Source organism: Chroicocephalus ridibundus, chromosome 17 (genome assembly GCF_963924245.1).
Source record: "Chroicocephalus ridibundus chromosome 17, bChrRid1.1, whole genome shotgun sequence".
NCBI classification, from domain to species: Eukaryota; Metazoa; Chordata; class Aves; order Charadriiformes; family Laridae; genus Chroicocephalus; species Chroicocephalus ridibundus.
Genome location: NC_086300.1, coordinates 6,491,394 through 6,508,851, shown reverse-complemented (window position 1 = coordinate 6,508,851; position 17,458 = coordinate 6,491,394). Strand labels below are relative to the sequence as shown.

The 17,458-nt window shown below is 70.1% G+C and overlaps 1 protein-coding gene across 2 annotated transcripts; it reads left to right on the top strand.

Annotated features, from left to right (window-relative positions):
- Window positions 1-790: 790 nt before the first annotated feature.
- ITGA2B (integrin subunit alpha 2b) lies at window positions 791-14,583 on the top strand. 2 transcript variants are annotated; one of them, XM_063354370.1, is made up of 30 exons: window positions 791-980; window positions 1,069-1,199; window positions 1,296-1,393; window positions 2,331-2,460; window positions 2,555-2,604; window positions 3,666-3,711; window positions 3,905-4,033; window positions 4,120-4,167; window positions 4,370-4,413; window positions 4,555-4,614; window positions 5,655-5,707; window positions 5,861-6,069; window positions 6,232-6,414; window positions 6,496-6,541; window positions 6,647-6,751; window positions 6,878-6,933; window positions 7,032-7,183; window positions 9,040-9,153; window positions 10,312-10,382; window positions 10,475-10,622; window positions 11,992-12,084; window positions 12,190-12,269; window positions 12,395-12,475; window positions 12,559-12,661; window positions 12,753-12,905; window positions 13,031-13,141; window positions 13,407-13,520; window positions 13,720-13,827; window positions 13,899-14,021; window positions 14,256-14,583. In XM_063354370.1, the coding sequence occupies exons 1-30, from the start codon at window positions 820-822 to the stop codon at window positions 14,349-14,351; spliced, it is 3,096 nt and encodes a 1,031-aa protein (XP_063210440.1). In that variant the 5' UTR covers window positions 791-819; the 3' UTR covers window positions 14,352-14,583. The 2 variants fall into 2 exon arrangements, with proteins under 2 accessions (XP_063210440.1, XP_063210439.1); XM_063354369.1 differs by having other exon boundaries at window positions 2,295-2,460.
- Window positions 14,584-17,458: the final 2,875 nt, after the last annotated feature.

The following is a 17,458-nucleotide window of genomic DNA, read 5'->3' as shown; positions in this document are numbered from 1 at the left end:
CCCGGCTGCTTGAGTGGCCTTAATTAAGCGGGTTTTAATTAATTAACTCCGCAAGTGGGTTAAGCCGAAGGGGTCACGTGGGCTCGGCCGAGCGTCGGGCCAAGTGCTGGCCCCAGTAGCCACCGGAGCCCGGACTGGGCGTGCTGGGGTGGCTTTTCCTCCGCCGAGGACACGGACCCCCCCTGGCTCTGGGCTGTCCCCCCCCCTCCCCGTGTCACCCGTCCCCTGGCTGGAGCCGCTGCTGGGCCCCTGGTGTCCCCAAACCCCCCCCCCGCCTTTGGTGGCCATACCGACGCTGGCGGGGTGAGAGCGGGGGGCCAGGAATCGTGTCCCGACCCCCCCCCCCGGCCCCCACACCGTGTCCGCCCCATCCGGCTGCGGAGGGGACCTCGGGGGCGACACTGGGGTCACCGCGGATGTCCCCCCTCCCCGCTGGGTTTCCGCTGGCTGGGCCGTGGCCACCTGCACCCCGAGATAGGCAACCGCGGGGGTGGCGGCGGGTTGAGCTGGGCGCGGGGGGAGGCGGGTGGTGAGCGCAGGCCGTTGTCCCCCCCCCAGCCCCTCGCCGTGTCCCCCGCTGGCACTGCCACCCCCTCCCCTGCTCTGCCAGCCGGGCCGGGCTCCTCCACCCCCCCCAGAGCAGCGTGTCGTCCCCCCACTTCCCCGCACCCCCTTTGGCAGCAGCGGTTTTGCTTGGGGGGGCGGGGGGGCACCTTCCTGTGTTCCCCCGTCCCCAGCTGCGTCCCCTGCGATAAGGGGGGGACAGGCTGGGACAGGCTGGGGGGGGGGGGTGGCTGCCAGCTGCATTTGGGGGTGGCCATGGTGGGTGCTGCTGCGCTGCTGCGGGCCCTGCTGCTCCTGGCGGGGGGGCCACGCTCGACCCCCGCCCTGGGGCTCCTCCAGGACCCCCCCACCGTGTACCAGGGCCCCCCCGGCAGCTATTTCGGCTTCGCCTTGGATTTCCACACGACGGAGGGCAGGTAGGGAGACGCCGGGGGGGGCCGGGAGCGGGCAAGGAACCCGTTCCCCACCCCCTCCACCCCCCCAACACCCTGTCTGCCCCCCCAGCCCCAGCGTGGTGGTGGGGGCACCCCGTGCCAACACCTCCCAGCCCGGCGTGGCTCAACCCGGCGCCGTCTTCCTCTGCTCCTGGCCCCCCGGCAAGACCCCCTGCCACCCCCTCCCCATGGACACCGCGGGTGCGTGGGTGCCGTGGGCTGCGATGGGGGCGGGGGGGACGGGACGGAGGTGGGGGGCCACCAACCTGGCACGTTCCCCCTCTCCCGCTCCCCCAGGAGACGAGACCGAGACCCAAAACGACGTGAAGCTCCACACCTACAAGTCGCACCAGTGGCTGGGGGCGTCCGTCACCAGCTGGGACGGCAAACTGGTGGTGGGTGGGTGGGCAGGGGGGCACCCACCCTGTCCCCGTCCCCGTCCCCATCCCCGTCACCAGCTGGGACGGCAAACTGGTGGTGGGTGGGTGGGTGAGTGGGCACCCAGGGTGGGCACCCACCCTTGTCCCTGTCCCCATCACCTGTTGGGACGGCAAACTGGTGGTGGGTGGATGGGGTGGGCGCCCAGGGTGGGAACCCACCTTGTCCCCGTCCCCATCCCCGTCCCCGTCCCCGTCCCTGTCCCCGTCCCTGTCCCCATCACCAGTTGGGACGGCAAACTGGTGGTGGGTGCACCCAACAGGACGGTGGGTGGGCACCCGGCCTGTCTCCGTCCCTGTCCCCGTCCCCGTCACCAGCTGGGATGGCAAACTGGTGGTGGGTGGAAGGGGTGGGTGGGCACCCAGGGTGGGCACCCACCCCATCCCTGTCCCTGTCACCAGCTGGGATGGCAAACTGGAGGTGGGTGGATGGGGTGGGCACCCAGGGTGGGCACCCACCCTGTCCCTGTCCCTGTCCCTGTCCCTGTCCCTGTCCCTGTCCCTGTCCCCATCCCAGTCCCTGTCCCCGTCCCTGTCCCTGTCCCTGTCCCTGTCCCCATCACCAGTTGGGACAGCAAACTGGTGGTGGGTGCACCCAAAGAGAGGGTAGGTGGGTGGGTGGGTGGGTGGGCAGCCAGGGCGGGCACCCACCCTGTCCCCATCGCCATCGCCATCCCCATCCCCGTCCCCATCCCCATCACCAGCTGGGATGGCAAACTGGTGGTGGGTGGACGGGGTGGGTGGGCAGCCACCGTTGTCCCTGTCCCCATCACCTGTTGGGACGGCAAACTGGTGGTGTTTGGGAGGGTGGGTGGGCAGCCAGGGTGGGCCCCCACCCTGTCCCCATCCCCGTCCCCAGGCCTGTGCCCCGCTGCAGCACTGGAACGCGATGCAGGGGCAGCAGGAGGCCTTCCGCACCCCGACGGGGGTCTGCTTCGTGGGTGCCCCCGCCCTGCGCCGCGTCGCCTGGTACTCGCCCTGCCGCGACCAGGTCATGGCCGGCGCCTACCGCGACAGCGACTACGGTGAGGGCGATGGGGTGGGGGTGGGGGGGGGGGAGGGGGGTGGTGGGTGCCCCCCACTCCCGGGCAGGGGGCTCACCCTGCCCTGTGCCCTCAGCCTACGACAGGCGCTACTGCGAGATCGGCTTCAGCGCGGCCGTCACCCCGGTGAGACTGGGGGGGGCTGGGGTGGGAGATGTCGGCGTCAGGGGGGCTGGGGTGGGGGTGTTCGGGTGGGGGGTGCTGGGATGGGGGTGCCGGGACGGGAAATGTTGGGGTGGGGGCTGCTGGAGTGGGAGATGTCGGGGTGAGGGGTATTGGGGTGGGGGGTGCTGGGGTGGGAGACGTCGGGGTGGGAGATGCTGGGTGGGGGGTGCTGGGATGTGGGTGCTGGGATGGGGGGTGCTGGGGTGGGAGATGCTGGTGTTGGGGGGTGCTGGGGTGGGGGGTGCGGGGGTGGGAGATGTCAGGTTGGGGGTGTTGGGGTGGGGGGTGCTGCGGTGGGAGATGTTGGGGTGGGGGTGTTAGGGTGGGGGGTGCTGGGATGTGGGTGCTGGGATGGGGGGTGCTGGGGTGGGAGGTGCTGGGGTGGGGGGTGCGGGGGTGGGAGATGTCAGGTTGGGGGTGTCGGGGTGGGGGGTGCTGCGGTGGGAGATGTCGGGGTGGGAGATGCTGGGGTGGGGGGTGCTGGGGTGAGGGTTCTGGGATGGGGGTGCTGGGACGGGAAATGTTGGGGTGGGGGCTGCTGGAGTGGGGAAGTGCAGGGGTGGGGGGGTGCTGCGGTGGGAGATATCAGGGTGGGGGTGTTGAGGGAGATATTGGGGTGGGGGGTGCTGGAGTGGGGGTGTTGGTGCGGGAGATGTTGGGGTGGGGGGTGTTGGGGTGTGGATGCTGGGGTGGGGGGTGCTGGGGTGGGGGGTGCTGGGGTGGCAGATATCAGGGTGGGGGGTGTTGGCGTGGGAGATGTCAGGGTGGGGGGTGGTGGGGTGAGGGTGCTGGGGTGGGGGATGTCAGCTTAGGGGGTTCTGGGGTGGGGGGTGCTGGGGTGGGAGATGCTGGGATGGGGGTTCCGGGATGGGAGACGTCGGGGTGGAGGGTGTTGGTGTGGGAGATGTCGGGATGGGGGGAGCTGGGATGGGAGACGTTGGGGCGGGAGATGTCGGGTTGGGGGTGCCGGGGCGGGGGTGCCCCGGGGGGGACGCTGACGCCGACGCCGGTGGCTCGCGCAGGACGGGACGCTGGTGCTGGGTGCCCCCGGCGGGTACTACTTCACGGGTGAGTGCTGCCCACCCGGCCTTGCCGCCTGGGCCAACGCGTGCCGGGGGGCTCGCCGTGGGGTGGGCACGGCGGGAGGGGGGCACCGGAGACGGGACACCCCCCTAGGTGCCACCCTCAATGGGCCCGGGCTAGGGGTGGCAGGTGCCTGCTCAGTGCTTTTGTGTCCCCCCCCGGCCCCTGGTGTCCCCAGGGCTCCTGTACTCGGTGGAGGTGGATGCCATCCTCGCCCGCTTCCACGGCACGTCCCTGCTGTGGCCGGAGCGCCCGGGGCGGCCCACGGAGGAACCCATGGCCACTGACTACGAGGATGGCTACCGGGGTGAGCTCTTGGCGTGGGGCGGCCCTGACCCATGGCTGGCTCGTGCCGGGGCATGGCGGGGGTCAGCGGTGCCCGTCTCCCCGCAGGGTACTCGGTGGCCGTGGGCGAGTTCGATGACGATCCCAAAACCAAAGGTAGGGCCGGGTGGGCGCGGGGGGGCCACGGCCACCTGCGGAGGGGGGGGACACGGGGCCTGGGACCCCCCGGGCTCGGGACGTGGGTGGTGCCAGCTCAGGAGCCTTTCCCTGAGCCCCCCTGCCCACCCCAGTGCCAGGGGGTATCCCCGTGCCCCCCCAGTGCCACGCTGGGGGCACTCAGGGCTCTCGTCCCCCGCAGAGTACGTGGTGGGGGTCCCCAACAAGAGCAACACGAGGGGCGAGGTGAGTGGTGCCCGGAGCCCGGCTGCGTGGGGACACCCCGGGGGGTGGGGACACACACACACCGGTGGGGACGGGCACCCCGCGGCGGGGGGGGGACACACACACACAGCTGGGGACGGGACCTGACGCTGCTCTGGGCAGGTGGAGATCTTCAGCGCGGGGATGACCCTGCGCCGGCTGCAGGGCATCGCCAGCGAGCAGGTACCCCCCCCCCACTGCCCTGCCACCCCACGGCACCCTGCCCCACTGCCCTGCCACCCCATGGAACCTACTGCCCCCCCTTGGCACCCACTGCCCCCGAGACCCCACCTGCCACCACCCCACGGCACCCTGCCCCACTGCTCTGCCACCCCACAGCACCTTCTGCCCCACCACGGCACCCACTGCCCCCGAGACCCCACCTGCCACCACCCCACGGCACCCTGCCCCACCGTCCTGCCACCCCCCTGGCACCCACTGCCCCCCCAAACCCACCTGCCATCACCCCATGGCACCCTGCCCCACTGCTCTGCCACCCCACAGCACCTTCTGCCCCCCCACGGCACCCGCTGCCCCCCAGACCCCAGGTGCCATCACCCCACGGCATCCTGCCCCACTGCTCTGCCACCCCACAGCACCTTCTGCCCCCCCACGGTACCCACTGCCCCCGAGACCCCACGTGCCACCACCCCACGGCACCCTGCCCCACCGTCCTGCCACCCCACAGCACCCACTGCCCCCCCACGGCACCCACTGCCCCCCAGACGCCACGTGCCATCACCCCACAACACCCTTCCCCACTGCTCTGCCCCCCCCCAGCACCCACTGCCCCCCCCACGGCACCCGCTGCCCCCCAGACCCCAGGTGCCACCACCCCACGGCACCCTGCCCCACTGCCCTGCCACCCCACAGCACTCACCGCCCCCCCACGGCACCCACTGCCCCCCAGACCCCACATGCCATCACCCCGCGGCACCCTGCCCCACTGCCCCATCACCCCCCCCACCTTCCCCACTGCCCCCCATGCCCCACCACCCCCTCCCAGCACCCCACGGCTCCCGGTACCCGCTGCCACCCTGCCATCGCCCCGTCCCCCCCCAGCACCCACCTGCCCGCTCCCCCCGCGGTGCTCCACAGCCCCCCTGCACCCCCCACCCCATAGCACCCCAGCACCCACCTGCCCCCCCCCCCACCCCATGGTGCCCTGGCACGACCCCCACCCTGCCCCCCCCGGTGCCACCCCCCACCCTGCTCCTTCCCAGGTGGCATCGTACTTTGGGCACACGGTGGCCGTGGCCGACGTCAATGGGGACGGGTGAGAACCAGGACTGTCCCCCCCCCCCCCCGCCCCACCAAATCCCCCCCCCGGGGGCACCCCAGGGTGCTGCCCCTCGCCTGGCACACCCCTGGGTGCCACCGGTCCCCAAATCTGGGGACCCTGACCCCCCCCCCCCCGCCGCGGGCGCAGGCAGGACGACGTGCTGGTGGGTGCCCCCCTCTACATGGCGCGGCTCCCCGACGGCCAGCGCAGCGAGCTGGGGCGCCTCTACCTCTACCTGGGGGGGGGCCACCGGCCCCTGACCCGGCCCCCCCAGACCCTGACGGGCACCCACCCTTACGGCCGCTTCGCCGCCGCCATCGCCAGCCTCGGGGACCTGGACAAGGACGGCTACGGCGGTAACACCGGCCTGGCACGGGGGTGGCAGGGAGGGGGGGGGCTGTGCCAGGGGGACGGTGCCAGGTCTAAACTATCGGGGAAACTGAGGCAGGAGGAGCGGGACGGGTGGCGGTGCCGGGCTGGGGTTCCCGGTGGGTGCTGACGTCCCCCCGTGTCCCCAGACGTGGCGGTGGGTGCCCCGCTGGGGGGTGACGGTGGCAGCGGGCAGGTCTTCATCTTCCGCGGGCAGAGCGAGGGTCTGATGGCGGCCCCCACCCAGCGCCTCGACAGCCCCTTCCCCGGCCCCGCCGCCTTCGGCTTCGCCCTGCGCGGGGCCACCGACCTGGATGGCAACGGCTACCCAGGTAACGGCCCCGCCATTTGGCCACCGTCGTGCCACCCCGCTGCCACCCGCCCGGTCACCAACCCCCTGCTTGTCCCCGCAGATCTGCTGGTGGGGGCTTACGGGGCGGACAAGGTGGCCGTGTACTGGTGAGCGTCCCAAGCGCCGGCTGCGGTGGCAGCACGGCCTCCCCGGGGTTGGGGGGGGTCCCTGCCCGGGTCCCCTGGCACCTCAGCCCTGTCCCCGTGTCCCAGGGGACAGCCCGTGGTGGTGGCCCGCACCCAGCTGAGCGTCCCCGATGGGCTGAACCCCGAGTTGATGGCGTGTGTCCTGCCCGGCTCCCTCGCCCGCGTCAGCTGGTGAGTCACGGTGGGGACACCGCCGCGGGGACACCGCCGTGGGGACGTCACCGAGGTGGGGACGCGGCCCCAGGGATGGCGGCAGGTCCCCGATACCCCCCCACGCGGGTGCTGTCTCCCCCGCAGCTTCCCCGTGGTGCTGTGCGTCAGCGTGACGGGCCAGAGCATCCCCAAGAGCATCCGTGAGTGCCGGTGTCACCCGGGGGGGGACAAGGGGCACTGCCAGGGTGTCACTGGGGGTGTCACCGTGCCATGCCCCCCACCCCCCCCCCCATGCCAGGCCTGAACGCCGAGCTGCAGCTGGACCGGCTGAAGCCCAAGCTGTCCCGGAGGGTCCTGCTGCTGCAGGGCCACCAGCCGTCCTGGCACAGGACGCTGGAGGTGGCCCCGGGGACACCCCCCCTGTGCCACAACCTCACCGCCTACCTGCGGGTACGGGGACGCCGCCAGCGCGGGTGGGGACAGGGGCACCCTAAGCCCGAGGAGGGGGGGGACAGGGCTGGGGACAGTGGCATCCCCCAGCCAAGACGGGGACAGGGATAGGGACAGACAGGAGCATCCCCAGCCCAAGGAGCTACTGTCCCCATCCCAAGGGTGGGGGACAGGGCTGGGGACAGTGGCATTTCCAGCCAGGATGGGGATGGGGACAAAGGTGTCCCCAGACCAAGGGGAGTAGGGGACAGGGCTGGGGACAGTGGCATCCCCAGCTGGGATGGGGACAGGGCTGGGGACAGGGCTGGGCACAGTGGTGTCCCCAGACCAAGCGGAGTGGGGAACAGGGATATGGATAGTGGCAGCTCCAGCCGGGATGGGGACAGGGATGGGGACAGGGATGTGGATAGTGGCATCTCCAGCTGGGATGGGGACAGTGGCACTCCCAGCCCAAGGAGGCTGGGGGACAGGGCTGGGGACAGTGGCATCCCCAGCCGGGAGGGGGACAGGGCTGGGCACAGTGGTGTCCCCAGACCAAGGGGAGTGGGGAACAGGGATATGGATAGTGGCATCTCCAGCCGGGATGGAGACAGGGCTGGGGACAGTGGCATCTCCAGCCGGGATGGTGACAGGGATGGGGGCAGGGATGTGGATAGTGGCATCTCCAGCTGGGATGGGGACAGTGGCACCCCCAACCGAAGGAGGGTGGGGGACAGGGCTGGGGACAATGGCATCTCCAGCCGGGATGGGGACAGGGCTGGGCACAGTGGTTGTCCCCAGACCAAGGGGAGTGGGGGACAGGGATATGGATAGTGGCAGCTCCAGCTGGGATGGGGACAGGGATGGGGACAGTGGCATCCCCAGCCGGGATGGGGACAGGGCTGGGGACAGGGCTGGGGACAGTGGCGTCCCCAACCGGGATGGTGACAGAGAGGGGGACAAGGATGGGGACAGTGGCATCCCCAGCCCAAGGAGGCTGGGGGACAGGGCTGGGGACAGTGGTGTCCAAAGACCAAGGGGACTGGGGGACAGGGATATGGATAGTGGCAGCTCCAGTTGGGATGGGGACAGGGCTGGGGACAGGGATGGGAACAGTGGCATCTCCAGCCAGGATGGGGACAGGGATGGGGACAGAGATGGGGACAGGGCTGGGGACAATGGTGTCCCCAAACCAAGGGGACTGGGGGACAGGGGTATGGATAGTGGCAGCTCCAGCTGGGATGGGGACAGGGATGGGGACAGGGATGTGGATAGTGGCATCTCCAGCTGGGATGGGGACAGTGGCACCCCCAACACAAGGAGGGTGGGGGACAGGGCTGGGGACAATGGCATCTCCAGCCGGGATGGGGACAGGGATGGGGACAGGGCTGGGGACAGTGGCGTCCCCAACCGGGATGGTGACAGAGAGGGGGACAAGGATGGGGACAGTGGCATCCCCAGCCCAAGGAGGCTGGGGGACAGGGCTGGGGACAGTGGTGTCCCCAAACCAAGGGGACTGGGGGACAGGGGTATGGATAGTGGCAGCTCCAGTTGGGATGGGGACAGGGATGGGGACAGGGATGTGGATAGTGGCATCTCCAGGTGGGATGGGGACAGTGGCACCCCCAACACAAGGAGGCTGGGGGACAGGGCTGGGGACAGTGGCATCTCCAGCCGGGATGGGGACAGGGCTGGGGACAGTGGCATCCCCAGCTGGGATGGCGAAGGGGATGGGGACAGTGGCATCATCCCCAGCCGGGATGGGGACAGGAATGGGCACAGCGGTGTCCCCAGTCCTGGCAGGGGGTCGCGGGGGGGGGGGGTGGGGGGGTGGGCGCGGTGTCCCCGCGGGGTGCTCTGCCCATGGGTGTCCCCAGGACGAGGCCGACTTCAAGGACAAGCTGAGCCCGGTGGCCCTGAGCCTGAGCCTGGCGCTGCCGGGGGGGTCCCCGGGGCTGGTGCTCTACGGGGACACGCAGGTGCAGGCGCAGGTAGGGGACACACGGCTGGGCTGGGGACAGCGCGGGGAGGGGGGGGGCTCGTCCCCAGGGCTGGCACGGGTGGGCACCCCCAGCCCAGGGGACCCTCTGCCACCGCTGTGCTCCGGCCCTGCGCCCTCAGCCTGTCCCCAGTGTCCCCAACCCCTCCCTGGGACGCAGCCCCCGTCCTCCCCGGTGTCCCCGGTGCTTCTGCGGGATGTCCCCCCTGCCGCCCCCGCTGTCCCCGTTCCCTCCTCGGGGTTGTCCTTCCAGCCCCTCCCCACTGTCCCCACTGTCCCCCTGCGATGTGGTCCCTACCCTCCCCGCTGTCCCCAGGCGCTCCATGGGAAGTCCCCCCCGTGCCCCTCACTGTCCCCAGTCCCTCCCCAGGGTGTCCCCTCTGTCCCCCTTGTTGTCCCCAATCCCTCCTTGAGATGTCCCCCCAGTGTCCCCCCCCCGTCCCCAGTCCCTTCCTGGGATGTCCCCCCTGTACCCCTTGTCCCCAGTTCCTCCCTGGGATGTCCCTTCTGTCCCCCTTGTTGTCCCCAATCCATCCTTGAGATGTCCCCCCCCATGCCCCTCACTGTCCCCAGTCCCTTCCTGGGATGTCCCCCCTGTGCCCCTTGTTGTCCCCAGTCCCTCCCCAGGATGTCCCCTCTGTCCCCCTTGTTTTCCCCAGTCCCTCCTTGAGATGTCCCCCCAGTGCCCCCCCCCCGTCCCCAGTCCTTCCCCAGGATGTCCCCCCTGTACCCCTTGTTGTCCCCAGGCCCTCCTTGAGATGTCCCCCCCATGCCTCTCACTGTCCCCAGTCCCTTCCTGGGATGTCCCCCCTGTACCCCTTGTTTTCCCTAGTTCCTCCCCAGGATGTCCCTTCTGTCCCCCTTGTTGTCCCCAATCCATTACCGGGATGTCCCCCCCGTGCCCCTCACTGTCCCCAGTCCCTCCCCGGGATGTCCCTTCTGTCCCCCTTGTTGTCCCCAGGCCCTCCTTGAGATGTCCCCCCCCATGCCCCTCACTGTCCCCAGTCCCTCCCTGGCATGTCCCCCCAGTGCCCTCCCCGTCCCCAGTCCCTCCCCGGGATGTCCCCTCTCTACCCACTGTTGTCCCCAGTGACTCCCCATCCCTCACCCCCTATTCCCCCCATCCCCCCCCGTCCCCCCTCCCTCCCAGACCCACATCATCCTGGAGGACTGCGGCGAGGACAACCTCTGCGTCCCCGACCTGCGCCTGGCCGCCGACACGTGAGCGCGGGGCAGGGGGGACGAGGAGGGGTGCCCGGCGCCACCCCGGGGTGCTGAGCCCTGTCCCCGTGTGTGTGTCCCCCCCTCCCCAGGCCCAGCCGGCGGCTGCTGGTGGGGGCGGAGGCCGTGCTGCGCCTGCGCGCCAACGCCAGCAACGTGGGCGAAGGCGCCTTCGAGGCCGAGCTGCGGGTGCAGCTGCCCCCCGGCACCCACTACCAGGCGGCCCGCAGCAGCATCCCGGTGGGTGCCCGGAAGGGGGTGCCCGGGGTGGGGGGGGGCTCTTGGTGGCCGTCACCCTCCGTATGGGTGCCCAAGAGTGATGGGTGCCAGGGGGTCCCTTGGGTAGGGGGTGCCAAAGCCCTTCGCGTGGGTGACCAATGGTGATGGGTGGCAGGGGGTGCCCGGGGTGGGGGGGGCTCATGCCCTGCCCTTGGTGGCCATCATCCTTCATGTGGGTGCCCAGGGGTGATGGGTGCCAGGGGGTGAGCGGGGTGGGGAGTCCAGTGACTCCCCTGTCCTCTCCTTGGTGGCCATCGCCCTTTGCGTGGGTGACCAATGGTGATGGGTGTCAGAGGGTGCCCAGGGTGGGGGCCATCACACCCTGCCCTTGGTGGCCATCACCCTTCATGTGGGTGCCCCAGTGGCAATGGGTGCCCAGCATGGGTGGGGCTCACACCCTGCCCTTGGTGGTCATCATCATCCTTCATGTGGGTGCCCAATGGTGATGGGTGCCAGGAGGTACCTGGGGTCAGGGGGCTCATGCCTTGCCCTTGGTGGCCATCACCATCCATGTGGGTGCTCAGGGGTGATGGGTGCCAGGGGGTGCCCAGAGTGGGGGTTCTCACACCCTGCCCTTGGTGGCCACCACCCTTCATGTGGCTGCCCCAGTGGCAATGGGTGCCAGGGGGTGCCCGGGGTCAGTGGGCTCATGCTCTGCTTTTGGTGGCCATCACCATCCGTGTGGGTGCCCAGGGGTGATGGGTGCCAGGAGGGGACCGGGGTGGGGAGTCCAGTGACTCCCCTGTCCTCACACCCTGCCCTTGGTGGCCATCACCCTTCATGTGGGTGCCCCAGTGGCAATGGGTGCCCAGCATGGGTGGGACTCACGCCCTGCCCTTGGTGGTCATCATCATCCTTCATGTGGGTGCCCAATGGTGATGGGTGCCAGGGGGTACCTGGGGTCAGGGGGCTCATGCCTTGCCCTTGGTGGCCATCATCCTTCACGGGGGTGCCCAGTGGTGATGGGAGCCCAGCATAGGGGTGCTCATGCCCTGCCCTTGGTGGCCACCACTCTTCGTGTGGGTGCCCCATGGCAATGGGTGCCAGGGGGTGCCTGGGGTTGGGGGGCTCATGCTCTTCGTTTGGTAGCCACCACCATCTGTGTGGGTCCCCCGGTGGCAAGAGGTGCCAGAGGGTGCCCGGGATGGAGGTGCTCGTGCTCTGCCCTTGGTGGCCGTCACCCTTCATGGGGGTGCCCAGTAGTGATGGGTGCCAGGGGGTGCCTGGGGTCGGGGGGCTCACGCCCTGTTTGCACCAGGCTGGTGCCTGGAGGCGGTTGGTGCACGTTGGGGTCCATGATGTGTCACCTCCCCGTGTCCCCGCGCCGTAGGGGCAGGAGAAGCTGAGCTGCAATCCCAAGAAGGAGAACGGGAGCCACGTGGTGCTCTGCGAGTTGGGCAACCCCATGAAAGCGGGTGCCCGGGTAAGGGGGTGGGGTGTGGGGGGTTGTCCCCCCACCGAGCCCATCACCCTGGTGTCAGGGATGGTGGTGGTGGTGGGTCACCCACCCTCCTGCTGCCCCCCCCAGATCTCCGTGGCCATGGAGCTGAGCGTGTCTGGGCTGGAGGACGTGGGTGACGCCATCACCTTCCAGCTCCAGCTGCAGAGGTGACACCGTGCCAACCCCCCCTGTCCCCCTGCCCAACTCTTGGGATCCGGTCGCTTGGGACTTGGTGGCCTCAGCTTGTCCCCAAACTCGGTGGCCATCCCTCACCCCGCCCGTCTCCCCGCAGCAAGAACAGCCCCAGCTCCGCCAACGCCTCGGTGACGGTGACGGTGCCCGTGGAGGCTCAGGCAGAGATGGAGCTGCGAGGGTGAGGGTCTTGCAGGGGGAAGGAGGGGACCGGGGTGGCCCTGGGTGGGGGGGACGGGACACTGACCCCCCCTCTCCTGCCAGGAACTCCCTGCCCGCCACCACGGTGCTGCCCATCAGCTGGCACAGGGTGGAGGGCAGCCGGCGCCTGGAGGACCACGGCATCAAGGTGGAGCACGTCTACCAGGTAGGGCGCTGCGCCCATGGGTGCCCCGGGGAGGGGGTAGGGGGGGGAGGCCTGTCCCCTCCCCCGGTGTCACCTCCCCCTCCTCCCCCAGCTCCACAACAAGGGTCCCAGCACCGTCAGCAACGTCACCCTGCGCCTGGCCGTCCCCAGCCGGCTGGGTGGCCGCGTCCTGCTCTACCTGCTGGAGCTGGGCACCGAGGGGGGCATGAGCTGCGCCCACCCCCCCGGCCTCAACGCCGAGCAGGTAGGGTGCTGCCTGGGCACCCGCGGCCACCCGCTGGGTTCTGGCCGGTGGGAGGGGGGGGTGTGTCAAAGTGGTGTGTCTGTGTGTCCGTGTCCCCCCCCCACTCCTCCTTTATCTCCTTCCAGCTGGAGATCCCCCGGCCCACGGGCGCAGCACCCCGCAACGGCACCCACCAGCGGGAGCGCCGGGACGCGGAGGAGCCAGCGGGTGCCGGGCTGGAGGACCCTGTCCCCGTGGTGAGCGGGTGCCCCCCGGGGACCTGCGGCCCGTGACGGGTGCGGGGGGCACGGGGAGGGGGGTGACCTCTCGGCCTGGCACAGGGTTTGGGGTGCAGGTCGGGGGGGTCCCGGGAGCCACGGGGACCCCAAAGTGGCACGCCGCCCCCCAGGGGCCACCCTGCCTGTCACCGGGGCGGAGGTGCCTGCAATGGGGTGTCGCCATCGGGTGGGGTGGGGGGTCAGGGTGGGGGTGAGGGTGACGCCGGCCGCCTCCGTCCCGCAGGACTGCAGCAACGCCACCTGCGTGGGCATCGCCTGCCGCGTGCCCAGCCTGGCCAAGGAGCAGCGGGCGCTGGTGAGCGTCCGCGCCCTGCTCTGGATGGACACCCTGCAGCAGGTACCGTCCCCTCTCGGGGACAGGGTGGCACCGGGTCCCCTGGGTGTCCCCGCCGTGGCCCCTCCAGCACTCCCGCAGAGAGCAGCGCTGGGGACGCCGGGTGCAGGGTCGTGGGTGCCCCGTTGGCTGCCAGCACCCCCGATGCCACATCCCCACGTGTCCCCGTGTGTCCCCGACGTGTCCCCGTGTCTGTCCCCAGCGGGAGCACCTCCTGAAGCAGTTCCTCATCCAGTCGCGAGCCTGGTTCAACACCTCGGCCATGCCCTACCGCGTCCGGCCCCGCGTCCTGCCCGCCGGGGAGGCCACGGTATGGCTGGCACGGGGGGACGCGGGGACAGGCTGTGGTGGTGGCGGTGTCACCCACTCGTCCCTCCGCAGGCTGTCACCGAGGTGGTGCGCGCCAGCCCCGGGGGCGAGGGGGCCGTGCCGGTGTGGTGGGTGGTGCTGGGGGTCCTCGCTGGGCTCCTGCTCCTCACCCTCCTCATCCTCCTCATGTGGAAGGTGAGTGGGCAGGGGGGAGACGACACTGGGGACATCGGTGACACCCCGCCATGGGGGTGGGACCTTGATGGCACTGGAGGGACCCATGAAATGGGGAACCCAGCCCTGGGGGTGGGGGCAGCGGGCACAGGGTTGGGGGTGGGGGGCAGCACCGGGGGTGGTGCCATGGGGTCCCCCAGGACCGATGGCGTGGGGTTCCCCCGGGGCCGGGCTGTCACCGTGTCCCTCTTCCAGACGGGTTTCTTCAAGAGGACGCGGCCACCCTCCGAGGAGGACACGCAGGAGCTGGCACCCAGCCAGGCGCAGGAGCCGGGGGGTGCCCAGGGCTAGAGGGGTCCCCTGGGGTCCCCCTGCCCCCCCGCCCCCACAGCATGTCCCCTGTCCCAGCCCCACGTCCCCAGCACCCCCGGGTGCCCGTGGGGGACACCACCCTGTCCCAGCCCCGATGTCCCCAGCACCCCCAGGTTCCCATGGGGCACCCCCCCCGTCCCCATGTCCCCAGCCCCCCTGGGTGCCCACAGGACCCAGCACCCCACCGCTGCCCCCCGACAATAAATCTCTGCCTGGCACCCGGCGTGTGCCATGGGGTGACGTGGGGGGTTTGTGTCCCCCCCCCCAGGGGACAGGACACATGCAGGGGTGAACAGGGAGAGGGGGGGCCTTTTGGGGACCCCCACGTGCCTTGTGGGGTGCCCAGGGCCCCCTGTGGGTGCTGGGGGGCTGAGGCAGGAGGGGCCGGTACTGGGGTCATCCCAGTATGTCGGTGCCGGTACTGGGAGAGGGTGCCGGGACCGGTCCCAGGGTCAGTGCTGGGATACCAGTATGGCACTGGGGGCCGGTACTGGGGGCCAGTGCTGGTACAGGGGAGTGAAGGTCAGTACTGGGATCATCCCAGTATGTTGGTGCCGGTACTGGGGTCAGTGCCGGGATGCCGGTGCTGGTACGGGTGGGTTGGTGTGGTACTGGGGTAAGTCCCGGGATGCCAGTGCGGTACTGGGGGCCGATATGGGGGCTCGAGGCGGTACTGGGAGCGGGTGCTGGTACTGGGAGTGGGTCCTGGGATGCCAGTGCCAGTGCCGCGGTTAGTCCCGGGATACTGGTGCAGTATCAGGGTCAGTGCCGGTACTGGGGTCAGTGCCAGGATGCCAGTGCCGGTACCAAGTCCCAGTACCGGGGGTCAGGGTGGTACTGGGAGTGGGTCTGGAGGTCGGCGCTGGTACCAGTTTCAGTGCTGGGATGCTGGTGCGGGACCAAATCCCAGTGCCGAGGCTCGGGGCGGTACCGGGGGTGGCTACAGGGGGTCGGTTCTGGTCTCGGGGTCAGGCCTGGGATGTCAGTGCCTGTAGGGAGGGGTCGGTGCCGGGATCAGTGCCGGGATGCCGGTGTGGTGCTGGGTCCCAGTCCCGAGGCTCAGGGCAGTACTGGGGATGGCTACAGGGGGTTGGTTCTGGCCTTGGGGTCGGTGCCCGGATGCCGGTGCTGGTACAGGGCAGCGGGTGCCGCTACCGGGGTCAGTGCCAAGATGCCGACATGGTACCGGGGGTGGGTCATGGGATGCCGGTGCCGATATCGGCGTTAGTCCCGGGATGCGGTGTCGGTACAGGGGGGTGGGTGCTGGTACCAGGGTCGGTGCTGGGATGCCAATGCCGGTACCGGGGTTAGTGCCAGGATGCCAATACGGTACCGGGGTCAGTGCCAGGATGCCAGTGCCAGTACTGGGGTCGGTGCTGGGATGCCAATATGGTACCGAGGTAAGTCATGGGATGCCAATGTGGTACTGGGGTCAGTGCCGGGGTGCTGATACCGAGTGCCAGTCCCGGGGACAGTCCTGGGATGCCAGTGCCGGGACCGGGGTCAGTGCTGGAATGCCGATATGGTACCAGGGGTGGGTGCCGGGATGCCGGTACTGGTGCCCGGGTCGGTGCCAGTACTGGGGTCAGTGCTGGGATGCCAGTGTGGTACCGGGCCTGGGTCCTGGGATGCTGGTGCGGTCCCGGGATGCCGGTGCCAGTACCGGGGTCAGTGTTGGAATATCGATATGGTGCCGGGGGTGGGTCCCGGGATGCCGGTGCTGGGGTCAGTGCTGGGATGCTGGTGCGGTATCAGGGTCGGTGCCGGTGCCGGGGCAAGTGCCAGGATGCCAGTATGGTACCGGGGGTGGGTCCTGGGATGCCGTGTGGTATCGGGAGTGGATCCCGGGATGCTGATATGGTACCGGAGGGGGGTGTCCTAGGATGCTGGTGCCGGTACCATCAGACCTGGGATGTCGGTGCAGTATCAGGGTTTGTGCCGGTACCGGGGTCAGTGCCGGAGTGCCGATATGGTACCGGGGGTGGGTCCTGGGATGCTGGTGTTGGTACTGGGGTCAGTGCCGGGATGTGAGTACGGTACCTGGGTCAGTGCTGGGATGCCGATGTGGGACCGGGGGTGGGTCCCGGGATGCTGGTGCGGTACCAGGGGCAGTGCCGGTACCGGGGTCAGTGCCAGGATATGGTACCCGGGTCAGTGCCGGGATGCCAATATGGTACCGGGGGACAGTCCCGGGGTGCCGGTACCGAGTGCCGGTACCGGGGTCAGTCCTGGGATGCCAGTGCTGGTACTGGGGTCAGTGTTGGAATGCTGATATGGTACTGGGAGTGAGTCCTGGGATGCCGGTGCCAGTACCAAGGTCAGACCGGGGATGCCGGTGCTGTATCACGGTCAGTGCCAGTACCGGGGTCGGTACCAGAGTGCTGATATGGTCCCGGGGGTGGGTCCTGGGATGCTGGTGTTGGTACTGGGGTCAGTGCTGGGATGTGAATACAGTACCCGGGTCAGTGCCGGGATGCCGATGTGGTACCGGGGGTGGGTCCTGGGATGCCGGTGCGGTAGCAGGAGCAGTGCCGGTACCGGGTCAGTGCCAGGATACCGATATGGTACCTGGGTCAGTGCTGGGATGCTGGTACCGAGTGCCGGGGTCAGTGCCGGGATGCCAATACGGTACCGGGGTCAGTGCCAGGATGCCAGTGCCGGTACTGGGGTCGGTGCTGGGATGCCAATATGGTACCGGGGGACAGTCCCGGGGTGCCGGTACCGAGTGCCGGTACCGGGGTCAGTCCTGGGATGCCAGTGCTGGTACTGGGGTCAGTGTTGGAATGCTGATATGGTACTGGGGGTGAGTCCTAGGATGCTGGTGCCGGTACCATCAGACCCGGGATGCCGGTACAGTATCAGGGTCGGTGCCGGTACCCGGGTGAGTGCCGGGACGCCGATATGGTACCGGGGGTCGGTCCCGGGATGCCGGTGCCGGTACCGGGGGGGATCGATGCTGGTACCCGGGTGGGTGCCGGGATGCCGATACGGTTCCGAGGTCAGTGCCGGGATGTCGGTGCCGGTGCCGGGGGTGGGTCGGGGGTTGCGGGGCGGTGCCGGGGGTGGGGGCCGGTGCCGGGGCGGGG

Bases quoted from the DNA above. Each gene is read 5' to 3' on its own strand.
- ITGA2B (XM_063354369.1), top strand. From the start codon at position 820: ATGGTGGGTGCTGCTGCGCTGCTGCGGGCCCTGCTGCTCCTGGCGGGG. The intron at 2,605-3,665 runs GTGAGACTGGGG...TGGCTCGCGCAG, and splicing joins TCAGCGCGGCCGTCACCCCG to GACGGGACGCTGGTGCTGGG. The intron at 10,383-10,474 runs GTGAGCGCGGGG...CCCCCTCCCCAG, and splicing joins CTGCGCCTGGCCGCCGACAC to GCCCAGCCGGCGGCTGCTGG.